Source organism: Bison bison, unplaced genomic scaffold (genome assembly GCF_000754665.1).
Source record: "Bison bison bison isolate TAMUID 2011002044 unplaced genomic scaffold, Bison_UMD1.0 scf7180017864180, whole genome shotgun sequence".
NCBI lineage: Eukaryota > Metazoa > Chordata > Mammalia > Artiodactyla > Bovidae > Bison > Bison bison.
In genome coordinates, this window is record NW_011494752.1 from 14,516,642 (window position 1) to 14,543,862 (window position 27,221).

The following is a 27,221-nucleotide window of genomic DNA, read 5'->3' on the forward strand; positions in this document are numbered from 1 at the left end:
CTTCCCCTTCATTTGCAGAGGTGAAGCCTCGGGTTAAATGATTTGGTTGAGACTATGTAGCTAACACTGGTTGTACCGCTTCATTCCCACCAGGCTTGTACAGCAGTTCCAGCTGCCTCAGATCCTTGCCAACACTCAGGATCTGTAGTTTTAGCCATTCTGGTGGGTGTCTGGTGGTACCTCATTGTGGCTTTCATTTGCATTTCCCCCATGACACAAAAGATGTTGAGCATCTTTTGTGTGATTTTTTTTTTTTTTGGCTATTCGCATATCTTCTGTGAAGTGGCTGTCAAGTTTTTTGCTGTTTTCAGTTGAATTGTTTGCCTTCTTATTGAGTTGGGTATTCTAAATGTCTATTTGTGTATTCTAAATAAGTCTTTCATAAGGTTAAAAACAAAAAAACCAACCCTCAAAACTGTGTAGCTAATATGCAAAGGAGTCATGCCTTGAACCCAGATTGGTCCTGGGTCCAAGCTTATGCCTTGTTTTCTAGCTTCAAAATGCTAGTTAGTGTCAAGGAAAAAACCTCAGGAGCACGTTCTGAGACCCCCCACAAGGATAGTGGCTCTGTGATTATAAAGCCCTGGGAGCTTGTGAAGGAAGCCCGTGGTTTTGTAAAGGACTAGCACTCTCTCTCTTTTTTTTTTTTTTTTACAAGTGGTTTCCCTGACTGCGTCCATATCTGTGTGGCCCGAATATTGTTTGACTCCCAAAGTAAAATTGTTGATCCAGAGTGAACCAGTTCCATGTTTCTCCTCCTCCCTCTCAAGAGTATTCCAGGGAGGCAAATGTTTAAAACCGCACCTGAGCTATAAACAATTTATTCTGAAGGTAACAGTGTTAGTATTGCAGTATGTAAACTTTTAGCTAATAAAAATCAAAGTAGTCTCATTTGGAAAGTACACAGAAGGTTAGAGGGAAAGCTTGTAAATGTTTTCAAAGACTCTGTATTTAATTCTATCACCAGCTAGCAAAATAAATAGTCCAGCTGTTCGCTCTGAATCGGACACGTGTTGGAAATGAAACGTTAATAGTTTAAATGCATCGGTCATTAGAAATCAAAAGGAACACGAAGTGCACTTTCTAGTTTATGAGAAACAAGGTGAAAGTTCCCAAAACACATTTGTGGTAACTGGGTTTAAAATTGCTTCCTCATTTTGTATTTTAGTGGCTAATACTTACCATGGTGTAGGTGTGACTGTGGGGGCATTACCCCCTCATCCTGTCCCCGCCATTGTGATGTAAAGGTTTGGAAATAAATGGAGAATGGAAATCAGGAGATGTTAAATTCCAGTTTTCCTTGTGTCCAAGCTGTTTGCCGTAGGTTGCAAGCTGCGTGCCAGACTCTTCTGAGGAACGGAAGGTTACTCTCAATAATGTGCTCAGATTGACCTGAAATATTTAGCCAACACATCTGCTTGCAAGCTCTGGCCTTGTGTGAGAAGGTTACACTGGAATTAATTACCCCTGTTCAGTACTCTGACATGTTTTCTCCACATCTCGTTTTACCGTCATAAAACTTATAAAAATCAATTGGAACTTCTTTATTTTTTCTTGAACTTCAAAAAAAAAAAAAATTTGGTGAAAAAAGTGATCTGTAAAGCAGTGTTTCTTTGCTTGCAGCAGATGTTCAAGAAAAGCATTAAAATTTGAATTTTTTTTCTTCAAAGCTTTGTTTTTAACTTAAAATTAGGATGGGTTGTATGCCTCTCATCCATTACAGCCATGGCACCTTTAAAATGTTTGATGTTATTGTTAGAAAGCCAGGAGAGTGAGTCGAGGGGCAGGCTGTGTGCTGAGGCGCTCACGACCTTACAGAACTCTTGGGGAAACTCGATGTTAGCTTAGGGACTTTGCAGCTTCGGAACGGGGAAGGCAGGGAGGATGCTGGGAAATCCCTGCAGCGCTCCTGGTTCCAACACTGTGGCAGTCATGCTGGCGTGTTTGCCGTTAGTATTGCTGTTCACCTGTTCAATCTTAACTTGGCCCTAACGGTTTTCTCCGTAAAATTGAGAGGAAAGCTGCCTTCAAGGTGTTGCATAGAGTTTCTGTTTGAGGTGATGAAAAAGTTTTAGAAGTAGATAGTGGTGAAAGTTTTCTCACATTGTGAAATATAATTATTGCCACCAAATTGTACCCCTAAAAATGGTTAAACATGGCAAATTTTATGTTATCCATGTTTTTCCAGTTTAAGAAAATGAACAATGGGATATACCAAAACCCACTGAATTGTACCTTTTAAAAAGATGAATTTACAGTTTATAAATTATATCTCAGTGGGGCTGTTAAAAAACAAAAACCTGTGTATCAAGAGTAGAATGTTTTGGTTAACTGAATATTTGAGGTAAATAAGGACTGGTACATTGAAACTCGCAAGTGAAAAGTGATTTTGTGGGATGAAAGAGTGTGAACGTGAGGGAATTCCTTGGCAGTCCAGTGGTTAAGACTCCACACTTCTACTGCAGGGGGCATAGGTTCAACCGCTTGTTGGGGAACTAAGATCCTATAAGCCTCTTGGCACAGCCGAAAAAAAAAAAGAATATGAACTTGAAAAACACTTTTGTGCCTCAGTGGGTTGTATATTCTTTTAATTATCTAAATTATCTATCTTTAGAAATACGTTCTTCTAAAAATGTTTTTATTAATTTTTTTTTTTCCTGTATCTTTAGAAATATGATACTTTACTGTCAAGTTAGAACTGTGATGTCCAATGCAGTGGCCACTGGCCACTGAGCACTTTGTATGTGACTAGTCTTAACTGAGATGTGCTATGTGAGCAAAAATAACACTGAATTTTGAAGCTTGGATACAAAGAAAAGGCACAGTATCTTGTGAATAGTTTTTACATTGATTACATTGACATTACAATTGTTTTTTACATATTGGGCTATGTAAAATGTACTATTAAGTATATTTCTGTTTCTTTTTACTTTTTCAATGTGGCTGCCTTTTTTTTTTTTTTTTTTTAATGTGAATTGCCTTTGGGGCTTATATTATATTTTGATGGGATAGGCTGGTCTGGAAATCGGGCCCATCTACCCAGGGATTCACATGCTTTGAGATGAAGACTCACTTCGATGACCAAGTAGAAGGCAGAAACATTCCCTGAATTGGCATGGATGTGGAGGGAATTTACCTCCCCAAAAATGGCTTCCCCCTCTTCTCCTATGCAGAGGGTTCCAGAAATGGCCAACCTAAGAAAGGTCCTTCCCCAACCAGGAGGAGCGCTCTGGGCATCGGTGCATCCCTGGCCCTAGGGGTACAGCTGCTCTGCTCTAGCACATGGATCCATAACACAGGTTTGCTCAGTTGAAGAGGGGAGGAGCGAGGTCAGTCATCCTGGAGGACAGATTGGTTCAGAGGCAGTTTTTCCTTGGCCAGAGGAGCAGGAATTGCAGGAGTAGAATCACAGCCTTCCACAAGAAGGTTTAGAGCCCTCACAGGCTGCGGGCGCCTCTCGAGTCAATTTTCAGAAAATAATGAGCACGCACTCAGGACCCCCTCCCTCAGGAAGGGCACCTCCCGAGCCTTGAAGGACTCTGAGCTCCTGGCAGGGGTACCCCCTGGCTCCAGCCTTCACTGTGTTCTCAAGCCAGCCCCACCACTCTGGGCAGGCCAGCTCATCTCTCCAGGCGTTCACTCTCCTTCTTGGTTGTGCTCTGGTTACAAAGTGACATAGGTTTCAGAGGGTCTGTCCCAATGGTGTTCCCCACCATCTATCCTGTTATTATTATTTTTTAATTTTCCGTTTCTTACCCAGCATTTTTTATTTCTCAGATTTCTACATACGGTGTTTGTTTTCCTTGCTAAAGAGCTTACGAGTAGATATTTATTTGGCTGTGCTGGGTGTTACGTGCGTCCTGCAGCGTCTTTTGTTGTAGCACATGGACTCTCTGGCTGTGGCACACGGGCTCAGTAGTTGCAGCACGCAGACCCAGTGGTTCCGAGGCATGCGGGATCTTAGTTCCCTGACCAGGGATCGAACCCAAGTCCCCTGCATTGCGCTGGACCACCAGGGAAGTCCCACCCCTGTTATTTTTAGAGGGTGATTTTGTAGGATGCGAGGTTTTTCAGGAACGTGCCTATCACATTATAGCAGAAATACCCACATGGACTTTGTCCTGCTTCTTTGGTGGGGGAGTCTTACACCAGGTGACCACCGCTGCCACACTGGGAAGGTTTGTTCCTGGCATTTCACACAGACGCAGGTCGAGACCGTTGTACCTGGCAATCGAGTATGGCGGGATTAATACTGTTCCTCTTAAGATGTGGTGAATATAAGCCTGTGGGCTGCCTGGGAACAGGTCTGCCTTAGCTGCATTATCTCTGTGGGCGTCCTTGACTTCTATGCAACCAATCTGCTAATATACTTTGAGAATTCATTCTCTGCAAGTTGGTGAATGCCTGCAAGCCTCTAGAAAACAACCCTCACCTTCCACCATCAGTGAGAGAGGAGAAAACAGGACATTGGAACTTAGGGAAGCTGAAGGGAGTTGTGAACATCACAAACATTAGAAGGCAATTAGTGATAAAATAGGAATTTCAGACTACCTTCCCAGCTCCTCACATCAAGACATCACTTACGTTGAATTATTTTGTTTTCTCAGGTCGCAACCTCTGAAAATCTTCAGAGAATAGATATCTTCCTCCCCAGTTCTTTACTAGCATAGGAGAAATTTTTTGGAATGTCAAAATTCAGAATATGGGGTGCTTCCGGCATTTTATCAACTTAAATGACAGCTTGTCTGCATTCTGCTCAGGGTGGATTTCAGTGGCTGCCTGATCCTACTTGAGAGTGGTAACAAGTATTACAGGATGAAGCCTGAGACCTTGAAGCTGTATTTCAGGGGGGTGTGTATGCCCGCACATACACCGTGTGTGTGTATGTGTGCACACGCTTGCGTGTGCCTGCCAGTCCCTTCTCCAGGGGATGTTCCCAACCTAGGGATCAAACCCAGGTCTCCCATATTGCAAGCAGATTCTTTACCAGCTGAGCCACAAGGAAAGCCCAACTGGGAGGGGCAGAGATTGAGACTGACTTGTCCAGAGATGTGCAGGCCCTTGGGGGTGTGTATGAGCCTTCCTGCAGGGGCCGACCTCCATCACCAGGTGATGCTGGGGATCTGGGCTGATGGCATCAGCACACCATCTCAGGGAGGCTTCCGGGCTTAGTAGAGCTCGCAAAGCTGTACCATTTACCTGTCACTTAACCAGAAGGAACAATGAAATCCTGCACTGCAATTATTTTTGCAAGTATTACTGAAGGTAACAGCTTAATAAATTTAAAAGTTTGATCATAATGGATGGTAATGACGTTTTGAAAAATGGTTTACTTTTCGCTGTGAAAACCTTTAGGTGGTAATGTTTAGCTGGCAGCTATTATCATTATTAAATGCAGTTATTAAGTGTAGAGTCCCCTCCCCTCCCCGCCCCATTTCAGGCGCACATCTTTGTTTTCATGACAGGTGGAGGAATCATGGCATTTATCATACAGATATTAATAGTGTTCATAATTTAAAAATACAATGCATCTATGAAATATGGTTAATTAGGCTATTGAAAAGAAAGAACCCAGACGGGGGAGTGTGTGATAAATTAAGTTTGGAGATTTTGTAAAAGGTTGAATGCCAACTCCCTAAGAGATATTGTTTTCCTCTGCACAACTTGGGATGATGGAGCATTTCAGACAGAAAGCTGGCTGATTAGAAAGAACATATTGACAAGAGGCCAGATTCGCTCATTACTTATACATGGGATTTGAAAAATAGACTTTCTCCTAGTGTAGTTTTCAGAGTTCCTTAGAAACGATGGCCTCCTTCCCACCCCATAGAAATCCGGCTCATCCGTCAGTATCAAGCCCAGATGCTGCCTCATCCATGGATCCCTTCCTGCGCTTTCTGCCCTGAGATGATCTTCATCCTCTACACCCAGTGGCACGTTGTCCCTCTCTCCTGTCCTAGAGTATGCTTTGTGGTGGTCATTTACAGTTGTTTCTGAATTTGTTTCTCTGCTGAATCTCCTCACCTTCTTAAGGGAAGAGGACTAGCACATCTTTGCATCTTTAGAAAGAGATACAAAGTGCCTTGTGCAGACTCAGCAGATAGAAAGATACTGTTATCTGGGTGGAGTTGGTTCCTGATTTTATTTGTAACTTTGTAGAAGATATACCACAAGTATCTGTGGAGCCCTAGTGAGCTGTCCAGAATGCTGTGAGCATGCCGGTACTGGCATTAGGACTTGATCCGTGATCAGCCAGGCCTGACCCAGAGGGAGAAGGAATTTCATTGTGAGAGGGGAAGGGAGCTTCTAGCTGTGAGCCAAGAGAAGAAGGCTGGCCACTCAGCTCAAGGCCTCTAATAGGAAGCGCCAGGCACAGAGATCCTGGGAGGCAGGGGGAGTGCAGTGTTGGTCTCCGTGTGCAGTGTTGGCATCTGTAGTAGGTTAATAGTTGGCAGGGAGCTTCAGCAGCAAGTTATAAGGACCTGACCGAGGGGAGCAGACTGGCTGGGAAACCAAGCACAGCCCCCATCTTGCAAAGATCCAGAACAAAGCACAAGCTAAAATCCCCCCAGAATAAGCATGGCACAGGCTCCCAGCACCAGGGCACAAGCAGCCAGGACATGGCAGGTGCAAAAATGCCCTGCCGTTGAGCTCCTCTGCTCATTGTTCTCTTGTCTAGGCTCAGGCCTGGCACCCAGTTCTTCAGCAAGTAGAGGGCTACCCAGCCCAGGAGCCCAGGAGGCATGGCTGTAGGGATGGGAAGAATACAGTCTTGGAACACTTCTTTCACAGCTGTGGTAGGTGGCGGTTTTATGAGGTCAGCACATCTGGAAAATGTTTAGGGCCCGTCAGTGTTCAGAGATAAACCCTGCCAGCCCACCTGTCAGGGCTGAGCTGTGTGCGGAAGCCCAGGTCACTGCTGTCCCAAGCTCGGTGGCCGTAGATGATTTGCAGTGGTCCTGTGTCCGACATACACGATATGCTTTTCAATAACAGTCAGTGGAAAACTTGGATCAAAACTCATCCGTGACTGACACAGACGGCATCTGCAAAGATCATCTCTTGCAGCATCTAGCTTTCTGGGATATAAAAACCCAATCTACTGTAGTAAGGGTTTTTTCTTTGGAGGGTCACTGACTTACAAGGGAAGAAAAAAGTGACATCTCATTAAAAAAAAAAAAAAAGCTTGTCATATTTTAAAGTAGTATTTTGTTTTGACTTTTTTTTAATTTCCTGTTTAAAAGCATCATATTCATTTGATTGCTCTTTCATTATTACATGTACATACTGATTTATAAAGAATAAAAATGATATAAATAAATGGACCTTAGTTTCCTCATTTAGTTAACATCTTTTGACAATGATGATAAATGTAAGTAAAAGGTTGGAAATTTCACACAGTACAGAAAGGTATACTATGGTAACTGAGAGTTTCCTGTGATTCTCAGAAGTTTTATACAGAGATATATACATATATATATATATGTATATAACCTATAAATAAGGGTGTGTGTGCGTGTGTGTGTGAGATACAGCAAATCCCCACTGGCTATCTGTTTTGCCTGTGGTAATGTACATGTTTCAGTGCTACTCTCTCAATTTGTCCCACCCTCTCCTTCTCCCCTGGAGCCAGAGGTATTGTTTTTTTTTGGGGGGGGTGGCGGGGAAACATGTCATGTAGGTTGCCTAAAAATAAAATGCATTTAAACTAAAAAATAGGAGAGAGGGTGATATGTGCTCAGCATACTGTAATTCTTTGCTTTTTAACTTAGTCAAACCCAGAGGTCTTATCCTATCGGCATGCACACATTTTTCTGATTCTTCCGAGGGAGTGTGTAGTATAACGTCATATGGACTCACCATGATCACGCTGGTCCTCTAATGATAGACATTTTGTTTCCAGCATTTTTCTGTTCCGTACAGCACTGCAGTGACCATGAACAAGCTGATTCTCCAAATTACTTCTTCTGAAGGTCAGGGCATGTACAATCCAGGGGCTGGCAAGTTTTTTCTGTTAAAGAGCCAGATAACATTTTCAGCTTTGCAGCAAGCCATCCAGTCTCTTGTGACTACTTGCCTCTACAGTTGTAGAGCACCAGCAGCTCTAGTTAGAGAAACAGACTGTGGTGTGTGCAGTGGAGTACTACTCAGCCATAAAGAGGAACAGAGTTAGAAACTAGAAAAGGTAGAGATTAAATCCACCTTATTAGTAGAAGTTTCAGTTTTTCCTTTCTCCATTCTAATGAATCATCCTGTGAGCCCCAGTTTGTAGATTATTGGCTTCAGATACAGTCCTGGCTTAAATTTCTCCCTCTTTTCCAACAGAAATGGAACCCAGGGAGAAGGCGACGTGGTTATATATATTGTTTTAACATTGATTATCCGGGACCGTGTAACGTAGGAATTTTCTGGTGTGCAATTTGGAAACAGCTGAACCGCTTTTGAGAACTGCACAAACCAAGTTAACTTGAGACCTTTGTGATTAATAAGATAGAACTATTTCTCTTAAAGCAAAGCCAGGGATTAAGGCTTTCTTAGGGTTAAGAGAACATTCGTCTTGCAACCAGGGATTTCAGTGTCTTTCTACCGGAACAAATGCTTTTTTTCAGATCTAGACACAGTATGAAAAATAAGACCCTTTGCAAGGTGCTTGGGAAAGTTCTAAGTGGTTCCCAAGTGGGGAGGCCTTTGTTCTGGAGGAACAGGCCTGACTTGAGGGGTGAATCAGAGGGGCGCTGGGCCCATCATTCACGGCTCGAGTAGGTCAGAGAGAAAAGTTCACATCTGGGTGTTACTGACCACCAAGCCCTTTCTCGTGGTCCTTTCAGAAATGATATATTGTCAAGCTTACCAAGAGCACAGACCTCTAGTGTAGATTTATTGGGGGAAAATACCCCTTGTCCACATGATAAAGTTATATATTTATTTTCTTTGAAACTTGGGGTAGGTAACATGTAAGGACTTTGTGCTAGTTATTCGAGGAAATATGCTAGCGAGTAATCCTAGCTAAAGTGTTTAAATGTGCACATCACACAGTGCCTGGCATATCGTTTGTCAGTTGCCTGGTTGAATGGGAGACTGCGCTTTTCCAAGGTCGATGGCTCTCGTTGTATGTGAGTGTATGAAGGTGGTACAGTTTTGCTTTGTAGCTGTTAATTAAACTGTCCATGTAAGTCAGTGGCTTTTTTTCTCTTTGTATGTGGCCTTTCACGATAAGAATGTTTTTAAACATTGTAGGAGAAAATGTAAATGAAGTAAATACCATACATGGGCTTTGTTTCTTTTCACGGTTTCTGGGTAATATGCTTCAGTTTCCCTTGTCAAGTTGAAGCATAAACATGAGAGTGTTTGCTTGTCAAGACATGGAATTTGGTAATTCATTTATATTTAGAAAACCTTTTCCGATTCTGAACATTTTAGGGAACAGGGTTTCCAAGTGCATCTCGCTAACAACCAGGAACAGCTGCATCTGTGCTGTTTTCAGACGGCTTCGCTGTGACGTCTGTGAAAACAGACAACTTCAGTAACTGAGCGCGCCTCAGTCACGTGGCCTGGAACAGCATTTAATGCTGTAAGGGGGCCAGAGCGCCCCTGGAGTCGGACAGTATGCCCACCTGTACAAAAATACACTTGACTTCCACCTGAATTCTAAATGTACCTGTATTACATCACCAGTGGCTCAGTGGTAAAGAACTCGCCTACCAAGGCAGGAGATGTGGGTTCAGTCCCTGGCTTGGGAAGATCCCCTGGAGAAGGAAATGGCAACTGCCACAGTCTTCTTGCCTGGGAAACCCCATGGACAGAGGAGCCCGGTGGGCTCCAGGCGTAAGAGTCAGACATAACTTAGTGACTAAACAACAACACAAGGGTTGAAAGTTGCATTTTAACAAGAAGTGTAAACTGTTGACACAGTACTTCATTTTGATTGGTACCTGAACACATGTATACCTGTGGCGGATTCCTTTTGATATTTGGCAAAACTAATACAATTATGTAAAGTTTAAAAATAAAATAAAAAAAAAAGATGATTCCTTATCAATAAATCTGATTTGGAATGGGCATTTACAAATCTGGAATAAACAATGATGGCTTACCTGGCGGCGTTGTTATGACCATTATTAGTCAGAAATACAAGGGAAGTTCAGAGTCTATGCCCTTCGTGCAAACGTGAAATAGAACCGAGGATATTTAGGTGGGATGGGTTTGGGGAGGCGGGCGGGGAGCAGTACCTTCGCACCAACCACTTGGGCCTGTTCTCTTGCTGAAGTGTTTTCTGGATTTCTTTCACTCCCTCCCCCAACCCCAATCCTTCTGGGTCTGCATTTCACAGGAAAAAACAAGATCAGTCTTTTAAAAATCAGCCAGTTAATTAAGGGAAATCATGGGACAGTTTCTTGTTTTGTAGCTGCTCAGATTAAATGTGGCAAAGGGGCTTCTCTTTGACTCTTGTAAAACTCTTCTTAGTTTTTCCTAATAAAAAGCGTTCACTGGAGAGAAACCACGAACCCGGTTTTCCTCCCCTCAGTGCTTCCAATTAGGGATCTATTATCTCATTCCAGATAATTGGAAAAGGATATTCAAAATACTGCTCCGTGTAAATATGGCTTTTGCCTGCATTCTATTACTTAGGAGTTCCGAACACATCTGGAGCGAGGGCGGCCCCAAGGGCATTGAAGTGCGCTGTTTGGGTTGGCAGGGTGATATTAAAGTATATGCCAATTTGTAATGGCTTTTGGAAGCAGGCAGTTTTAAACTCTCCCTGAACTATTCCCCCGAGAAATTATTCAATTAAGTACAACTAAAATTAATGTTTAGCATTTTTTGTTTAAATAAAAGAGGCAGCTATAAAGGGAAATCTGTGGTTCATGCTTGTGGATTTTTTTTTTGCTCTCAAATCCAGCGCTTGAGAAATAATTTAGTGGCCTGGAATTGGTGCATTTCCTAGAAGAGACCTAGTTGCTGGGTCCTCTTTACCACTTTCAGAACATGTCTCCGTAGCTGCCTGGGCAGGTTTAGACACCTGGATGATTATTCAGTTTCCACATGTCCAGCACCAGCTGGGGAACCATGGGGAACATAGAGCCAGAAGGACGACTCCGTCTGTCTTCCTCATTGCTTCCCAGGCTTGAAATAGGCAGAAGTGATCACCTGAGGGTCTTGTTAAAATGCAGATTTGGATTCATTAGTTGTGAGGTGGGACCTGAGCTTCTGCAGGTCTGTTAAGTTCACGGGAAATGATGCTCTGGCTGCTGGTCTGAGGGCCACACTTGGAGTAGCCAGGTTCTACGCAATAGTGGGGTCTACTTTGGGGGTTTGGTACCTAGACTTGACTTTGATTTCTAATTGGTGGCCTGTTGCGTAGGTATGACTCTTGCTCTTCTTCTCGGTATATTCTTACTTATGTCTCAGAAGTCCTGGGTCTCCTGAACCTTCCTAGGGCGCCCCCTCCCTCCACCACCCAAAGACTGTTTTGGGAAATAAAAACAGTCACTTTTGATTGATTCATCACAGGAGATAATAGCTTTGGTTCTTCTGTCGTGAGTCTTCCTGGAGTCCAGAAACATTGTCTGCCTGGTTTTCTCTGGTGCATCTCTTTGCAGTCCTGTTATAAAGAAGGAGGGGAAAAGTTGACCTGATGTTCTTTAGTCTCTATCCCTAAACACAGAGGCCAGAACCCTGGTGTGTGAAAGGGTATATAAGTAAGTGTGGCTTTGCGATTTTTAACCAAGCATTGTTACTTTCCAGGTTTGGCCCCTCAGGCCTTGAGGTCCAGGACCTTGATGGTCAGCTTTCAAGGGTGGCCTCATTGGAACATGGTTAAAATCCACCCTGGGTGAAATCTCCTGAAAGACTGATTCATAACCCGAGGTGGTTCTTTGTCCTTATATGAGAGGGTACTCTAGGAAAGACTACAATATTTGCATCTGCTGGACTGGTTCATCCCTTCCTTGTGTTGAATGCTAATTTATAGTCAGAACTGCCAGATAGAAGAAGATTGAGACGTCCTTGTAGTGGCCACTACATAACCCTCCTGATCGTCCCCCACGGTGTGCTGTCTCAGCTCAGTGTGGTATCCACTAGGCATCCCTCACTCTTTTTTTTACCTTAAAACTCTCTGACAATCTGTCCTTTGTTTTTTTCTCATTCTCTTTTTTTACCTTAAAACTATCCTTCTGTCAGTCTATCCTTTGTTTTTTTCTATCTCAAAAAATCTCTCTGTAGAGTACAATTCTGATTATGTCACTTGCTTGCGAAAACCCTCCAGTGGTTCTTCTTTGCCTAAGCAGTGTTTCCAAGACCTTCTGAGATTTTGTTGTATTCACCTGTAGTGTTACTTATTTAAAGTTCTTCTTTGGACTTAAATTTTTTTAATTTAATTTTTTATTTTTACCAAAGTAATATATTTTGATTAAAAAATCAGAATTAAAAAAAAAATCAAAATTAGAAGGCGTAGGAGAAGCAAGTGTTTTGCCCATCAGTCCTCCTCTCCTCAAAGTTCTATCAGCCAGAGGCAGTGCTTCTAATTGTCTTAGTGATTTGCATGTCAATCTCTGTGGTACAAGATCTATATTTCAAAGTAATTGGCTCCTGTTTCTTTGTTTTCAGTCTTCGTCCCTGTCGACTTCCTCCTAAGGAAGATGTTAATTTAACCCACAGCAACCCCATACATACACACTTCCCCTCTTCCCCGTTGCTCACACGTTTTCGTGAAATCAGTGTTGGTGGAATCGTGACTACATAAATGTTGTTCATGACGGAGCCACCCACAGTGGGAGCTAGAATTAGACATTATTTGATTGTATCCTTTTCCTCGAAAGTCACTAATTGCCTTTTTTTTTTTTTGGTTTTCTTAGTTGTCTTTATTGATGCTTTTCCATCTTCCCCTCACCTCCGCCGCTGACAAAATTGTGAAATTCCTTTCAATGTGGACAAACTGGCGGTAGCTGTCTTAGTCTGTCCCAGCTCCTGTAATCAGAACTGTTACTGCTGTCCTAATTTCTGAGAACTTATTTTCTGAAGGTTTCTATTCTACCTTGGTATAGTTTTATAGATGCATTGCCTTTTAACTCTCTAAGGAGGTGTGTGTGCTTGTTTCATTTGCTCCAAGAATAAAATAGAATGCAGAGCCTATCAACATATTGTATAAAATTGGGACGTTTTCAGTTTTCAGCAGTTCTATAATTGATGGGACTCCCCCACGCCCAATTTGTAGTTCTGTGCTTCATAAAGGACTTTGCACTTGGATTCCTTTTTTGTACTTGGAGAGTTTAAACATACATATAAAACAAAACACAAAGTTTATTTAAAATGCATGTATAATCAGATAGCAAAGATACATTGGCGAACTGTGGCTCCAGGTGACCTGTCTGTAGGTACCTGCCTAGAACCTTTACACCCCGCTTTAAGAATGGAGACACACGCTTCAGATAGATCCAGAGTGTGAAAACTGGTTGGAATAAAGGGAGGTAACTTTTTTTTGCAAGGAGGAATGTTCCCTTCTAAAGGGGAAATGTGTTTCTTCAAGTTATTTGTTTCTTTTAAAATAAGAGTGTGTGGTTAACTTCAGTTTTCTGACTGATAGGTGTCATGGCACCAGATCTCTCAGACTCTATGTCTTAACCCACTCTCTGGGCTTCATCAGGTATCTTCTATGAGAAAGGGACATGCAGAGAAATCAAGGTGATGTTCCTCTGGAATGGGAAAAATGCAGACTATGTTTAGTCTGGAGGTAGACATAGACCTGAAATTTGAGACATAGGAGGCATGAGCTACCAAGCAAAGCTTTTGAATTGAAATGCAGAGACCCGTCTCCGTGTCCTACTGCTTATTCATAAGGTAACTTAGACAAGTTGCATAATCTGTGTGGGCCTGTTTGGACATCTATAAAATACTCTGTTTCCCAGTCTATCTTCCAGGATTGTCAGGAGGATTGGATGAGATAATAAATGATTACAGTACATTAAAACTGTATTACCCTCCTCATAAGTATTTTTAGAACTCTTCATTTATAGGAAATCAGACTGAAACAGGAATGGAAGCCCTAACTTAAAAGTAATGCCACTTTATGGATTTCATAAAAAGCTTGTCTCTTTTGTTGAGCTCTCAGAGCAAGAACCAAGGAATGATGTTTAAGACTTTCTCCATCTGTCCCATTTTCTTTTTGGACTTATCTGCTTTGTTCTTACTGTGTTCTAAGAACTTCAACATGCTCTGAATATTCAGCAGCTGGGGCAGATATGGAAACACAAGGCTGTGATCCTATTAGCAGTTTTGAGTCTAAGAGGAAAAGTAACTGCTCTGGCAGGCAGTTACTGGATTGTAGGCTCTTTCTCAAAGGGAGCAAAAGTCTAATGGTTTGGGTCTAGGAATTTCATGAGAGACTGTCTAGATGCTTAAGTGACAGAATGGAGCTAAGTAAAAAATGTCCATGATTCTCTGTAATCACTTGTAAGAGGGGAAATGTTGGCAGTGACCTTAGCTCACTGTTGGAGGTTATATTCTCGACCAAAGTTGTGACATTAGATGATCGCGATTATGACCAACATACATCACAACATCACAACATTGCTTGTTGTTATGACCAGCATCACAGCAAGTAAGAACGGTACATTTTTATAACAGTTACAAAATAAGATTACATAGTTTTATAGCATTTAAATAATTCCACCGACTACGCAAGAAGCCATACATTACTACAAGGTATATACACAGCATAAAGAAACACTCTACTGGATCCTGGATTTGGCTCAAGGAACTCATATATTCATTGTACTAAGTAATAAACATTTACTTAACAATAGTTTAGAAGACATTTATAGGAAAAACTTGAATGATCTCATCTTCAAACAAAGCAAAGCAAAACAAAACAGTCTTGGAACTTTTGCTCTGCTGTCCCCTTTTCCTTTCTGAATGTTAGGAAAAAGTCTCTGGAACGGGGTAGATTACAAGTAAGGGGTGTTGCTTCCTACATGTACAGTACAGCTAGATGCTCAGAGCACAGTCTGCTTTCCTTCCTGGAATCCCCAGCCTCCTACGTGATTCTTTTTTTTTTTTTTAGTTTACATTCATTAAGGTTCACTGTTTGTTTATTTGACTATGCCAGATCTTAGTTTCGGCATGCAGCATCTTTAGTTACAGCAAGTGAGATCTATTTTGAGTTGCATCATGCGAGCTCTTAGTTCCAGCAGGTGGGATCTAGTTCCCTGTCCAGATATTGAACTCAAGCCCCCTGCATTGGGAGCCCCTGGACCACCAGGGAAGTCCTTAAGGTTCACTCTTTGTGCTGTAAAGTTCTGTGGGTCTCGACAAATGCATAACGTCGCATATCCATCGTACAGTAGCATACAGAATTTTGTACTCCCTAAAAATCCTCTACGCTTTTCCTGTTCATCCTTCTCGTCTTCCTCCCGAACTCCTGGCCAACATGGATCATTGTATTCTGTTTATAGTTTTACCTTTTCCAGGATGTCATGTAATTGGATTCATACAGTCTGTAGCCTTTTTATTCAAGGTGCACAAAAACGTGTTAATTATTTTGAAATCATTTAGTCAAAGCTGAGCCATGTTGTCACCAGGATTCCAGTTTTCTGAAATAATAGGAAGTGTATTTTTATCGTCACTTTATTTGCTATAGCAAAGATTCTGATATGGCTTACCTTTTTTTTTTTTTTAAGTACATTTTTTTTTCTTGAAGGGCTAGGAAAATGGGTGAGGTCTATATTTTTAGCCCTATTATAGAGTTGTTTAATGCCTAACTTAAGATATTATGCCTTTAGCATCGTGTCTTCAAATTAGGACTGATAGCATCTTCTCGGAGCTCTGTGGTTGATTTTTTTTTTAGTGACTTAAAATTTCATGTCTCTCTACTATTGATAATATTTAAAAATTAAAAGAATTTTCTGGATTATCAGGATGACCAATGTATTGTTTTGCCATGCAATTCTAGCTCACATTTGTTTGTGATTGTCTTAGTAGTCCTTGGCTGGTGATAAAAAGACAGTATACCTAATATGTAATGATATATTTGCTTCCAAGATAAGGCCAAAGGCTGTCACTGTGCTGTGTCTAAAGGATGTCTCCACCGCTGGAATAAAGAACAGCAGGACAACCCCAAAGGACCTATACTTTAGTCTGTATCGTCTTCACATTTCAAGCAGTAATTTACTATTCACAAAACAAGCTTCCTCTGTCAGCGTGAAATTAATGGTTGTTAAAATAGAATTTTAGTTTTCTATTTTTCTATAAACATAAAGAATATATCCCATCATTGATGTTTATAGTTAAATAATTTAAATAGAATAAACATATTAATACTGTGGGGTATAGAAGAAGTTTCTAAATTTTCTAACAAACTAGATACAACTCAAAATTAGAAAACAGCGACTTACAGCACCTGGCAAGTTTGCAGTAAATATTAGGAGTTGTCATTTTGGTTTCAGATAATGGGAACTTTCGGATAATAGTGACAGACTAGTGTCTTCTGGCTGCCTTCTCTTGCCCACACTTGAGCTGCACTCGGTCCTGCAAATCAGGAAACTGCCCCCTTTCTTCCCTTCCCTCCTGCACCCAAAGCGTGTCTCAGCACAGCCCACAGCAGGGGACTGCGCCCATCCGCAGACACGGTAGACGCCACCTTCTTTCCTGGAGCGCTGCCCTGTGGGACTGCATTCTCTTCTGGGCGTGTTTTTGTTTTTGTTCTTGCCTCCTCCTTTGCTTTTAGTTTTTGTTCCTCTTGTTCTTTAAATACTGACGTTCTCTAATATTGTTCCTCCTTCACCTATACTTCTCTTCTTGTTTAATTTGAATTTTTCAGTTAACATTACAGAAAAACCATGTATGCCTGTGTAGTGCTGTACTTTTAACACACATGTAGATGAGTCTAACCGCTGCCACGGACAGGGGACACAGAGCGGCTCCATCGATCGCTTGTCCCCTCCCCATCCCTCACCTTGGTGGCAACCAGCTGCTCTGTTCTCCATCAGCATAGTTTTATCTTTTGGAGACTGTCATATAAATGGAATCATACATATGAACTTCTGTAGTATTCCACAGTACTATTGAGCCCATCCAGTGAGTTTTTCTAATTTGATTCTTGTATTTTTCAGCTTCACAGTTCACATTTGGCTCTTCTCTGATTTCTGGGGTTTAAAAAATTTTTTTTTTTTGCAAAACCATATCTTCATTTGATTCAAGAGTGTTCACCTTCACTTGTTAGGTCATTTTTATTGTAACTGCTTTAAAGTTTTTGTCAGATAATTCCAGTGGCTGTGTTATCTCAGCATTGCATCTGCGGACTGTCTTTTCTTGTGCATCTTGAGATTTTCTGGTACTTCACAGGCTGAGTGATTTTGGATTTGATCTTGGACATTTTGATTATTATATGATGAGACTCTGGTTCTTGTTTAAAAGGAAATTTATTATTTACTTGGGTATTGTTTCTTTCTTTCCTGTATCTTTGCCCCTCTTATTTTTTTCTTCCATGTTTTGCCCTCTTTAACCTTTTCCTGTGACTCCTGGGAGATTATTCCAGTTTGTTTTCCAGCTAAATATTTTATCTAGATTACAGTCTGCCTAACTGCTTCACTGTGGTTTTCTAATTTGACAAGTGTGTCTCTACCTGGAGCACTGTTTGTAGTAATTTAGGTCAGTCCCTCATTGTGGCTCTCTGTTGTGTTGTATTAATTTAGTGTCTTTTTGAATCTTGTTTTTTAAAAGGAGAAACCTCAAGAAACTGGTTTCTCTTTTTCTGGAACGAATTCTCTTTTCTAGCACAGAAGGGGTGAGGGAAGGGGAGAGGATGCTCCTTCTGTATTTACACCCGTTATAAATACATTGGCCGTTAGCTTCTGTATTTACACCCGTTATAAGTACCCGTTATAAATACATTGGCCGTTAGCTCGTCTGCACACACAGGTCAGTGTCTTCTGTTAGAAGTTGGGAAGGGTCCTAATCTTGGCATAGGCCTCTGTCACACATGTCACAGCCCAGTTGAGGGAAGACTGAAAGGTCATGGGTTGATGGTGGAAAGGAAGAAGGAAGGAAGCCTGTGCCTTCTTCCCAGCCTGGCCCATCTGTCCCTGCTTAAGATGCGAGCAGGTGCAGCTAGGGAGCTTTCTCCTAGGCCTCCAAGGCCGAATTTTCCCCAGAGGCTCCGCGTGGGTGGGCAGTAACTCCCCACCCTAGGGTGCCATGGCTGATGTGTTACTTTTCCTTTGCTGTGTCACAGGTCCATCTCTCCTGTTCTGTTTCCCTAACCCCTTTCCTAGGGTGAGGGTAGGGTGAGGGTTTCCTAGCTTACAGAAAAGTGTACTGTTAGATGTTATCACCCACCTCACGTTTAGTTTCCATGATAATAAAGGGAGTTAAATTAATGCCCTCAAGAAAAGCTCTTTATTCACTGTTTGTTGTGTTTTTTTTTAATGCTTGTCTTCAAATGTCATTAGCGATGTAAGCTAAAGGCATAACATAATGACTTTGCAAGTGCCAGCATCCACTATGAGTACCAAAAGATACCAAACTTATCTGAAAATATGCTACACGCTTCCTACACTAATATGGAATTCACTGAGACTGTAACTGAGTGTAGAAAACTTAAATATAATTAGATTCAGCTATGTTGGTACTGTATAATATTTCTTACTGCTCTTTGACTCAGTTTTGCATCACACTTCCTATTGTCCATTTTTTCCCATTCTGTGTTGGAATGGCACTTGGTATCTCGAGTTTTAATTCACAATAGAAACATAAGTTCCTTCTTGAAACCAAATGCAAATAATTACCAGGAATCAAAATATCAGTTGCCATTTGGAGGCTGTACTGTCAGGAATCTGAAAGAGTCAGCTGGTTGTTTCTTAACCTGTGTTCTGAAACCTGTATTTAATTTGCTCGTAACAGTCTGTGGTTGGGGAAATTCCCCCCTTAGAAGCTGCTAGGCTGCAAGGTGGGAATTCCCCCAGGCTCCTTGCCCTTGGAAATCTCCTTCTGAGGTCATATTAAGGAGTGAGTTCAATTAAATCAACCCACAGTGGCAGTGAAGACCTTTTAAAAACTAACTTGGCAGTGTGTTTCAAAGTCCATGGGGCAGTCATGATCACACTTAATTAACTTAAGGAAACAACAGAGAAGAAGGAAGATGATCATGGAGGAAAGAATTCATTGACTCATGATGTAGAAATACAGAAGCATTCTCAGTATCCCACAATAGGCTATTTTTAATGAATGTTTATTTTAATGGAATGAATATTTTGTAACCATTAGAAATTATAACCATGAAGACTGTATAACAACATGAAAGCATACAAATGATATGTTAACAGGGGGCAGAAGGTTCATATATTGCAATTATATAAAAGTATGTATGTTTATGTCAAATCTTAGAAGGGAATCCATAGAAGATACTTTTCCATCTCTCATTTATAAACTTGCTATTATATAATTTTTATCAGTTAAAAATAAAGGGTTTCTTCTTTTTTTGGAAAGCAAACAAACTGGTAATCAGATGAGGTTTACCAGCCAAGATGTTTGGTCTAAGATGAAAACATTAACCCATTCAGTGTTGACTACTGGTTTTTGTTTAGTTAACCTTCTACTAGTTTTTTATTTACCTCTAAGTAATGAATATTTATAAATCTAATGAGAGCTCTGTCCAGAAACCCAGTTAACATATAACAACTGACATATTTAGTATCTGACAAGGAATATTTTAACTTGACTTTCTTATGGTGCTATATAAGCTTATTAAGTCTGAATTTTATATTACATATTGTGACTTTAAAACATATCAGGCAGGGACTCCCCTGGTGGTCCAGTGATTAAGACTCCATGCTTTGAATGCAGGGGATTCAGGTTCAATCCCTGGTCGGGGAACTAAGGTCCCACAAGCAATAAATAAATAAATCTTTTTGCCTTTTTCCCCCATGTTTTACTAAATAGTGTGGGACTTAAAATGTTTGATAGAAGTTGCCAGAGAAGGTTACTTTTGCCTTTTTTTATTATATAGGTTATTTAGGAATGGTTTCCTTAACATTCAAATATGTTTGGTTTTTTTTTCCCATCTTTTGTCATGTGTTCCTTCATCCTGATGAAAGATTCCTTTTTATCTGTGATCATACTCCTTGACTTGAAGTCGATCTGATCCATATTAATACAGCTGTGCCAGCTTTCTCGCACACACCCGCTCTGTGGTTTATATTTGAAGTTATTGTGAAGGCACATAGTTGAGTAGTGTGGTTTTTTATTATTTTTGAATCTTGTCTGACATTCTTTATCTTTTGATTGAGAAGTTGGTCCATTTATATTTAATGTAATGACTGGTACAATTGGGTTTAAGTCTGCCATCTAGGTACTTACGGCCTTTTGTCCTATCTGTTCTCTGTATCTCCTTTCTTGCCTTCTTTGGGGTAAATTCATGCATATTTGGTATTCAATTTTATTTCCTCTATTGACTTTTTTTAAGCTATTCCTCTTGGTGGTGGTTATATGGTGGTGGGTGTGTTTTTTTTTTTTTAAGTTATTGCTTCAGAACTCTGCTGTTTAACACATTATTGATGAGAGACACATTAATACATCTTTTTTTACCCAACCATTATTGACATGTCAATATCATTTACATAGCAAATTACTGGCCACAGATATTAATTCCTTAAAATAATCCCCTGGTCAATGATGAGTTAATATAATAATCACTAGTCACATATGGCTATTTAAATTAATTGAAATATGAAAAAATAAGTCCCTGACTAGAGTATGGAGAATGGATTGAAGGGGCTGAGGAACAGAAACAGGAAGGTAAGTTAGGACAGATTTAGAAACCCTGGAAACTTTTTGTGAGGTATTACTAACAGAGTTTAAGAGAAATGGTAGGATTGAAAGATAATGGGGAGGTGGAATCAACAAGAACGGCTAACAAAGGGAATGTGAGGTGAAGGAGAAGGGAGACGTTCGTGTGACTCCTAAGATTTCCTTCTTAGGCAAGCAAATGAATGATGGTACCATTCTTTAATTGAGGCAGGGAAGACAGGGGAGTCAGAGTTGGGGGAAGATGAGGAGTTTTGTTCTGGAGACCTTGTGAGACAGATATTTGTAGGAATTTCAAGGTGGAGATAAGTAGTAAGCAGTTGGCTGTGTGAGTCAAGGATTTTTGGAGAGCTGTGTAGAGCAGAAATTTCTTTTTAAAAAAATTTAAATATTTTTAAAATTATTTAATTTAAATAGTTTTAAATGAAAATAGAATAGAAATATACAGAACTCTGGGGATCACCAACAAGAGGAGGACTCCTCTGGTGGTCTGCCTGCCCCAGTGTGGGGGACAGGTTCGATCCCAGGTCCAGGAGGATTCCACATACCTTGGGGCAGTTAAAGCCTGTGTGCCACAACTACCGAAGCCCACCCATGTGCCTAGAGCCTGTGCCCCACAGCGGGAGAAGGCACCGCAATGGGAATCCCTAGGGAGTAACAACTAGAGACTAACCCCCCGATCACCACAACTGGGGAGAGCCCGCATGCAGCAACTAAGATCCAGTGCAGACAAAAATAAGTAAACACATATTTTAAAAAAAGAGGAAGAGGAAACACTAGGCAGAGCTTATAGATAGTTGAAAGAAAACTGCTGCTGCTGCTGCTAAGTCACTTCAGTTGTGTCCGACTCTGTGCGTCCCCATAGACGGCAGCCCACCAGGCTCCCCCGTCCCTGGGATTCTCCAGGAAAGAACACTGGAGTGGGTTGCCATTTCCATCTCCAATGCAGGAAAGTGAAAAGTGAAAGTGAAGTTGCTGAGTCTTGTCCCACTCTTAGCGACCCCATGGACTGCGGCCCACCAGGCTCCTCCATCCACGCGATTTTCCAGGCAAGAGTACTGGAGTGGGGTGCCACTGCCTTCTCCAAAAGAAAACTAGGAGAGAATATATCCTTGAATACAAGGAAATAGTTGTGAATAGATGGTTAAATAATAGTGACCGGATTACTAGGCAGATGTTGTGTAGATAATATTTGACAAATTTGGCTTAGATCCACTTTTCTAAGAAGCAGCAAGTTATTCAGTGCTTTGAAATTATTCAGTGCTTTTATCATTTATACTCCAATCATTCATTCCCTTTTAGTATCTATCCTATCTTGCTGTGTATTGGGCACTCTTCTAGGGATAGGAGCTACAGAGATAAGAGTTAGTGTCCATCATCCTCTTCCTGTAAAAGAAAGACATGCAAAGAGATGTCTGTTGTTTATTTGCTAAATCGTGTCCGCAACTACAAATAAAGAGGAAGGGAGGGAAGGAGGGAAGAAGAAGAACCAAAATTGGGGGGGGGGGTGGAAAAAGCATATAGAGCTCATCATAAGAAATTCAAGCAATTCAGAAAATCCAGGCAAGATCATCAAGGACCCCACCAATGAGAAATAATCGTTATTAACATCAGGTTAACACTGTCTGGATACATCTTTAAAGGTTGGTACATATAAAAGGAGGGATGGAAATAATTTTACCTAATTAAGGTTATACTATATGTGCTATTTAAATGTTAAGTGCTTAATTTCACTTTTAAACGATAAGCATCAAAAAATAAACTTCACATGAAGAATTCTTTCAAGAGGTAGTAATTGCCAAAAGATCCATTTAAGGTTAACAGAAAAAGAGCGTAAAACATTGAAACCTTGGTTATTTTTATAAAGCTGTAAGTGTGTGTCTTACTTTTCAGCAGCCTGATATGACTCTACTGTCAGTGATGAAGAAATCAACACCTTAGTTTCTTTTCACCTTTCTCCTCGTGTTCCCCCCCTACCAACTGCTTCCTGATCTTCACCTTTAATTCCATTGTCACTGTTGGTAACATTTGTCTACTCCTCTGTAACCTGATCCATTTATTTGTTTATTCTCAGCTCCACATATTTGATTGAGTTTTTACCATCATCTCTTGTGTCATGGCCTCTGGCTTCTCCAGCCCAGAGTTGTGTTATTTTTTTTCACCTCTCGGTTGGCTAGATTTCATCATCAAGTAGCTTTCTTAAGAAGGGCCCCAGTGGTCCCCGAAGTCCTCTGTACCGTCTGTCTGTCACCTTTTTATACTCAAATGACAACTTGGCCGGGCATAAATTTGTTGGGTCATGCTTTCTTTCCCCTGAACTTTTGACATTTCTCCTCTGTCTCCTGGAATTATGTTGAACTTTTTTTTTTTCTTCCTTTACTACTCCTTCCCTCTCTAACTTCCCCCCGACCATCAATGAATCAGAATTGCAGTTTTCAAAGAAATGTAAGTTCTTTAAAACCGTCTCACACACTGCAGTTGAGAGAATTATTACTAGGAAGGCCCACCACAGCTATGAGACTCTGATGTGAGCCAAGGTATTTTTGGAGTGTTAACCATGCATCTTTGTTTTCCTTTATAGAGATAATTGATGACCTTGCCAACCTGGTGGAGAATACCGATGAGAAACTTCGCACTGAAACCAGGCGTGTGAATCTGGTGGACAGGAAGTCCACGTCTTGTGGTAAGAGACTGCTGTAGTTACAGCTCTTGCTTCTCTCATCGCTTGCGGATAAGCTTCCCACGTTTGGTCTGATTTTACCGCAGGGATCTGCTTGCTCTTCGAATACATGCAGTTTCATGGGATGAAGTGTTGAAATTTCTAGAAGATTCCTACATCTTGGTAAAAACGAAGTGAATTGTTACAAGTGCAGGGAAAGTAGAATGCATTGTTAATTTTTTTTTTGTAATTAAAAATAAGAAACTTTCCTCAGTGCTTACCGAGAATCATAGTCTGAGAAATTGTATGATGTCATGCAGACCGGTGGTGGTAGATCTCATGGGTTTTACAGGCCACCTTGCTTGTTTTGTGCCTTGTTGTTTTAGTCACAAGCATCCTTGCTGAACCTGGAGCCATAGAGCAGTTAGAGCATAGAGTCAAAAGTCCAGCTGAGTTTATATCCAGTATTTAGTGATGTTGTCTTTGGCAGTTCTTTTACTTCTTAATACCTTGTGCATGAAATGAGGAGACATAGGTCAAAATAAGAACCACCAGGAATGATGTTTAGAGTGCTGATTCCCTGGCCGTCCCCTTGAGACTGAGTAGAGCGAGGCTGGAGTTCCAGAGGGTTCATCATTTAACAAGTGTGTCAGGCACTCCTGATGCGGGTCCTTGCTCTTGGGCAGACATTCTGATGCAGATGCTTGTCGGGTTTCAATGATCTGTTGCCCGTGCACAGCGCCATGCCCACAGGTAAGTGATGATGAATGGTGCTGAAGCAGCAGTGATTACACTCATGGTTATTTGGTGTTTCATCTCACAAAGGTGTGCCAGATGTATAAAGCTAAGACTTTTGTTACATCTAACAGTGCACTAGCACTACCAAAAAAAGAAAAAAATCTAATGACCTGAACTTTTCGCTTTTTGCCTGATTTTAGCCCTTTCAATATGAAGAATGTAGTGGATCCCTCTGTTCTGTCCAGTTTTAGAAGAAGGACCTCTATGCCAGGGTCACCTGTGATGCACAGTTTGAGAAGTGCTACCTCCCTTGCCTGTGTGTGTGTGGTCAAACAGCAATCTAGAACAACCAGGTGATGGAGGGCCAGGTAGATACAGACTCTGGAATCTCAGAGGAAGTAGAACGTGGGGGCACCTGCCTGCTTCCTTTTCATCACCTGTCTGCTCCCCTCAACCTGGCAGTTCTCATCCACCGGATGCCAAGCCAGTCTATGCTCCTGCTTCTATAATAGAGCACGTGCTTCTTTCTGCTTCCTGCCCAAAGCAAAGCCTTCTTGATTTTGCTTTAACAGTCTTCTCATAACTTCCCACCATGCTGTTCTTTGCATCAGATCCTCCTGAGTCTCTGGCAACGGAGATACATGGGTTCACTCCCACCTCCATCTGTTATTATCTTCAATTCTCATATAAACTTAATCTTTCTGAACTTGCATTTCCTTGGCTGTTTAAAAAAACAAAACAAGTAGATAGCCTGGTTGTCAAAATGAAATTATATAAACCATGTAAAGTATCCAACACTGGCCATTGTCCATGAGTTTCCGTATTTTGTGCAGAGAGCGGCTACGGCCTGATAGTGAAGAGTGTGGGCTCCAGAGGTTGGACTCACATCCCAGCTCCACCATTTACCAGCCATGTGACCTTGGGAAATCCCACTTCCCTGTGCCTTGATTTTCCCATCTCCAAAGTGGGAATAATAATGGTACATATCTGAGAGGGTTGTTGTAAGGAATACATGATTTAATAGAGATAAAGATATAGATGATAAGTAGATAGATAGATAGGGATATATAGCACTTAGAACAGTGGTTAGCACATAGTAAGCAGTGAGCAAGAGTAAGTATTGACTGTTATCATTATATGTCAGTCTGTTTTGCGTTTACAACATAGCGGTCCTCAGCACATGCCATTCATGACATCACAATGAAGAATATTGATTCTACTGTTGCTAATTTTTTATTTTATAGTTTTACCTGGTATTGATGTTTGTATCTAGAAATGTCCATAAAAATATTTTGAGCTGAGCTGTTTAATTTTTCTGTCTTTGCAAATATGACTACTTCCTGTCTCTACAACTGTGACTACTCTAGGTATCTCATGTAAATGAAACCATACAGTATCTGTCCCTTTGTATCTGGCTTATTTCACTTAGCATAATGTTTTCAGTATTCCCCTATGTTGTACCATGCATCTGGAATTCTTTCCTTTTTTAAGCTGAATAATATTCCATCGTTAATATTTATACCACATTTGTTTACCCATTTATCTGTCAGAGGACTCCTGGGTTGTTGCCACCTTTTAGCTACTATGAATAGTGCTGCAATGTGCACGTATGTACAAGTATGAGTTCAAGCCCCTGCTTTTTTGTGTATATACCCAGAAGTGAAATGTCAAAGTGTTGATCGCTCAGTCATGTCCAACTTTTTGTGACTCCGTGGACTATAACCAACCCAGCTCCTCTGTCCATGGGATTTTCCAGGCAAGAATACTGGAGTGGGTTGCCATTCCCTTCTCCAGGGGATCTTCCTGACCTGGGGATTGAACCTGGGTCTCCTGCATTGCAAGAAGATTCTTTACCATCTGAGCCATCAGGGAAGCCCCATCTGAAGTAGAATCACTGAATCAAATTGTAATTCAGTGTTGAATTTGGAGAAGGCCCTGCCCTACTGACCTGACCTTTTGTTTTGCTTTCAACCTTTAAACTCTTAGTTACTTTCTACTAGTTTTGTTTTGTTTTGTTTTTAGTGTGATAAAAGCCCAGTTGCAGGGAGGAGTCAGGGACTTCTGCAACCTGAGAGGGGCAGGCAAGTGGGGTGGAAGGTAAGGTCCTGGGCCTGCCTACTTGGCAAGTGTAAGAGGAGACCCTTACCCCATTAAAGTGGGGCCCTAAAGAGCTATACCCTGGGGGGAAGAGTGAACCAGAACCAAACTTGCCTTGGGGATTGTGGAGAAGGCAGCCTTGGCCCTGTACAGATGAGGAGAAGAAAAGGAAGAAAGACCATTTTTTCTGACAAGTTGTGGTCACAGAAAGGCCCTCATGTGCATTTGTATCCTAAGTAGACACACTCATCTGTTGTAGCTCCAGGTGCCTGGCGAAAGCAATGAAACACCTCTCTGGAAGAGAGAATATTATCCGTGGTCTCTAGGAGTCAACCAGAAATAAAACGTCCAGGGCAATGACCAGCACACACCCAAAGATAATCTGGCATACACAGAGACAGCCCAGCATGAGCAGGGACCAGCAACAGACTGCAGGAACCAACCTGCACACGCTGGCTGTATTAGAATTTTCAGATACAAATGATGAAATCAATTATTATATTTAAAGAAAGACATGACAGGCTTGAGAGTATCTTCAGAGAATAGGAAGCTATAAAGAGTAACTTAGAAAATCAAAAGGGATCAAACAGAACTTCTAGAAATAAAAAGTAACTGAAGTTCAAGACTCTGTGGACATATTTGGTACCCAGCAGAAGAGGGACTCAACTAGAGGACAGATGGGAAAAAAAAAAAAACCCAACGTATTCCCTTTCTGTAAATGCAGGCATTTACAAAAGGCTGTCCAGACACCATGGAAGTTAAATTATGATCTTAATAAAAAAGGTGTTTAGTGGGGTAAGGGCTTGGTCTAAGAGCCTCAGGACATAGCAAAGAGTTAATCATTTGCTCTCCCCAAGTGCAGGGCCAGGTTGATCATTGACATGTAAATACAGACACACAGTACCTGAAGCTGCTAGTAGGGAGTATTTTA

At 41.2% G+C, this 27,221-nt stretch overlaps 1 protein-coding gene across 4 annotated transcripts in view; it reads left to right on the forward strand.

Moving 5' to 3' along the window:
• STX8 (syntaxin 8) overlaps window positions 1-27,221 on the forward strand; it is a 206,538-nt gene that overhangs the window by 98,380 nt on the left and 80,937 nt on the right. For all 4 annotated transcript variants that reach the window (XM_010843018.1, XM_010843020.1, XM_010843021.1 and 1 more), the window contains exon 7: window positions 23,378-23,479. In XM_010843018.1, the coding sequence (XP_010841320.1) occupies window positions 23,378-23,479 (102 nt within the window). The remainder of the gene's footprint in view (window positions 1-23,377; window positions 23,480-27,221) is intronic.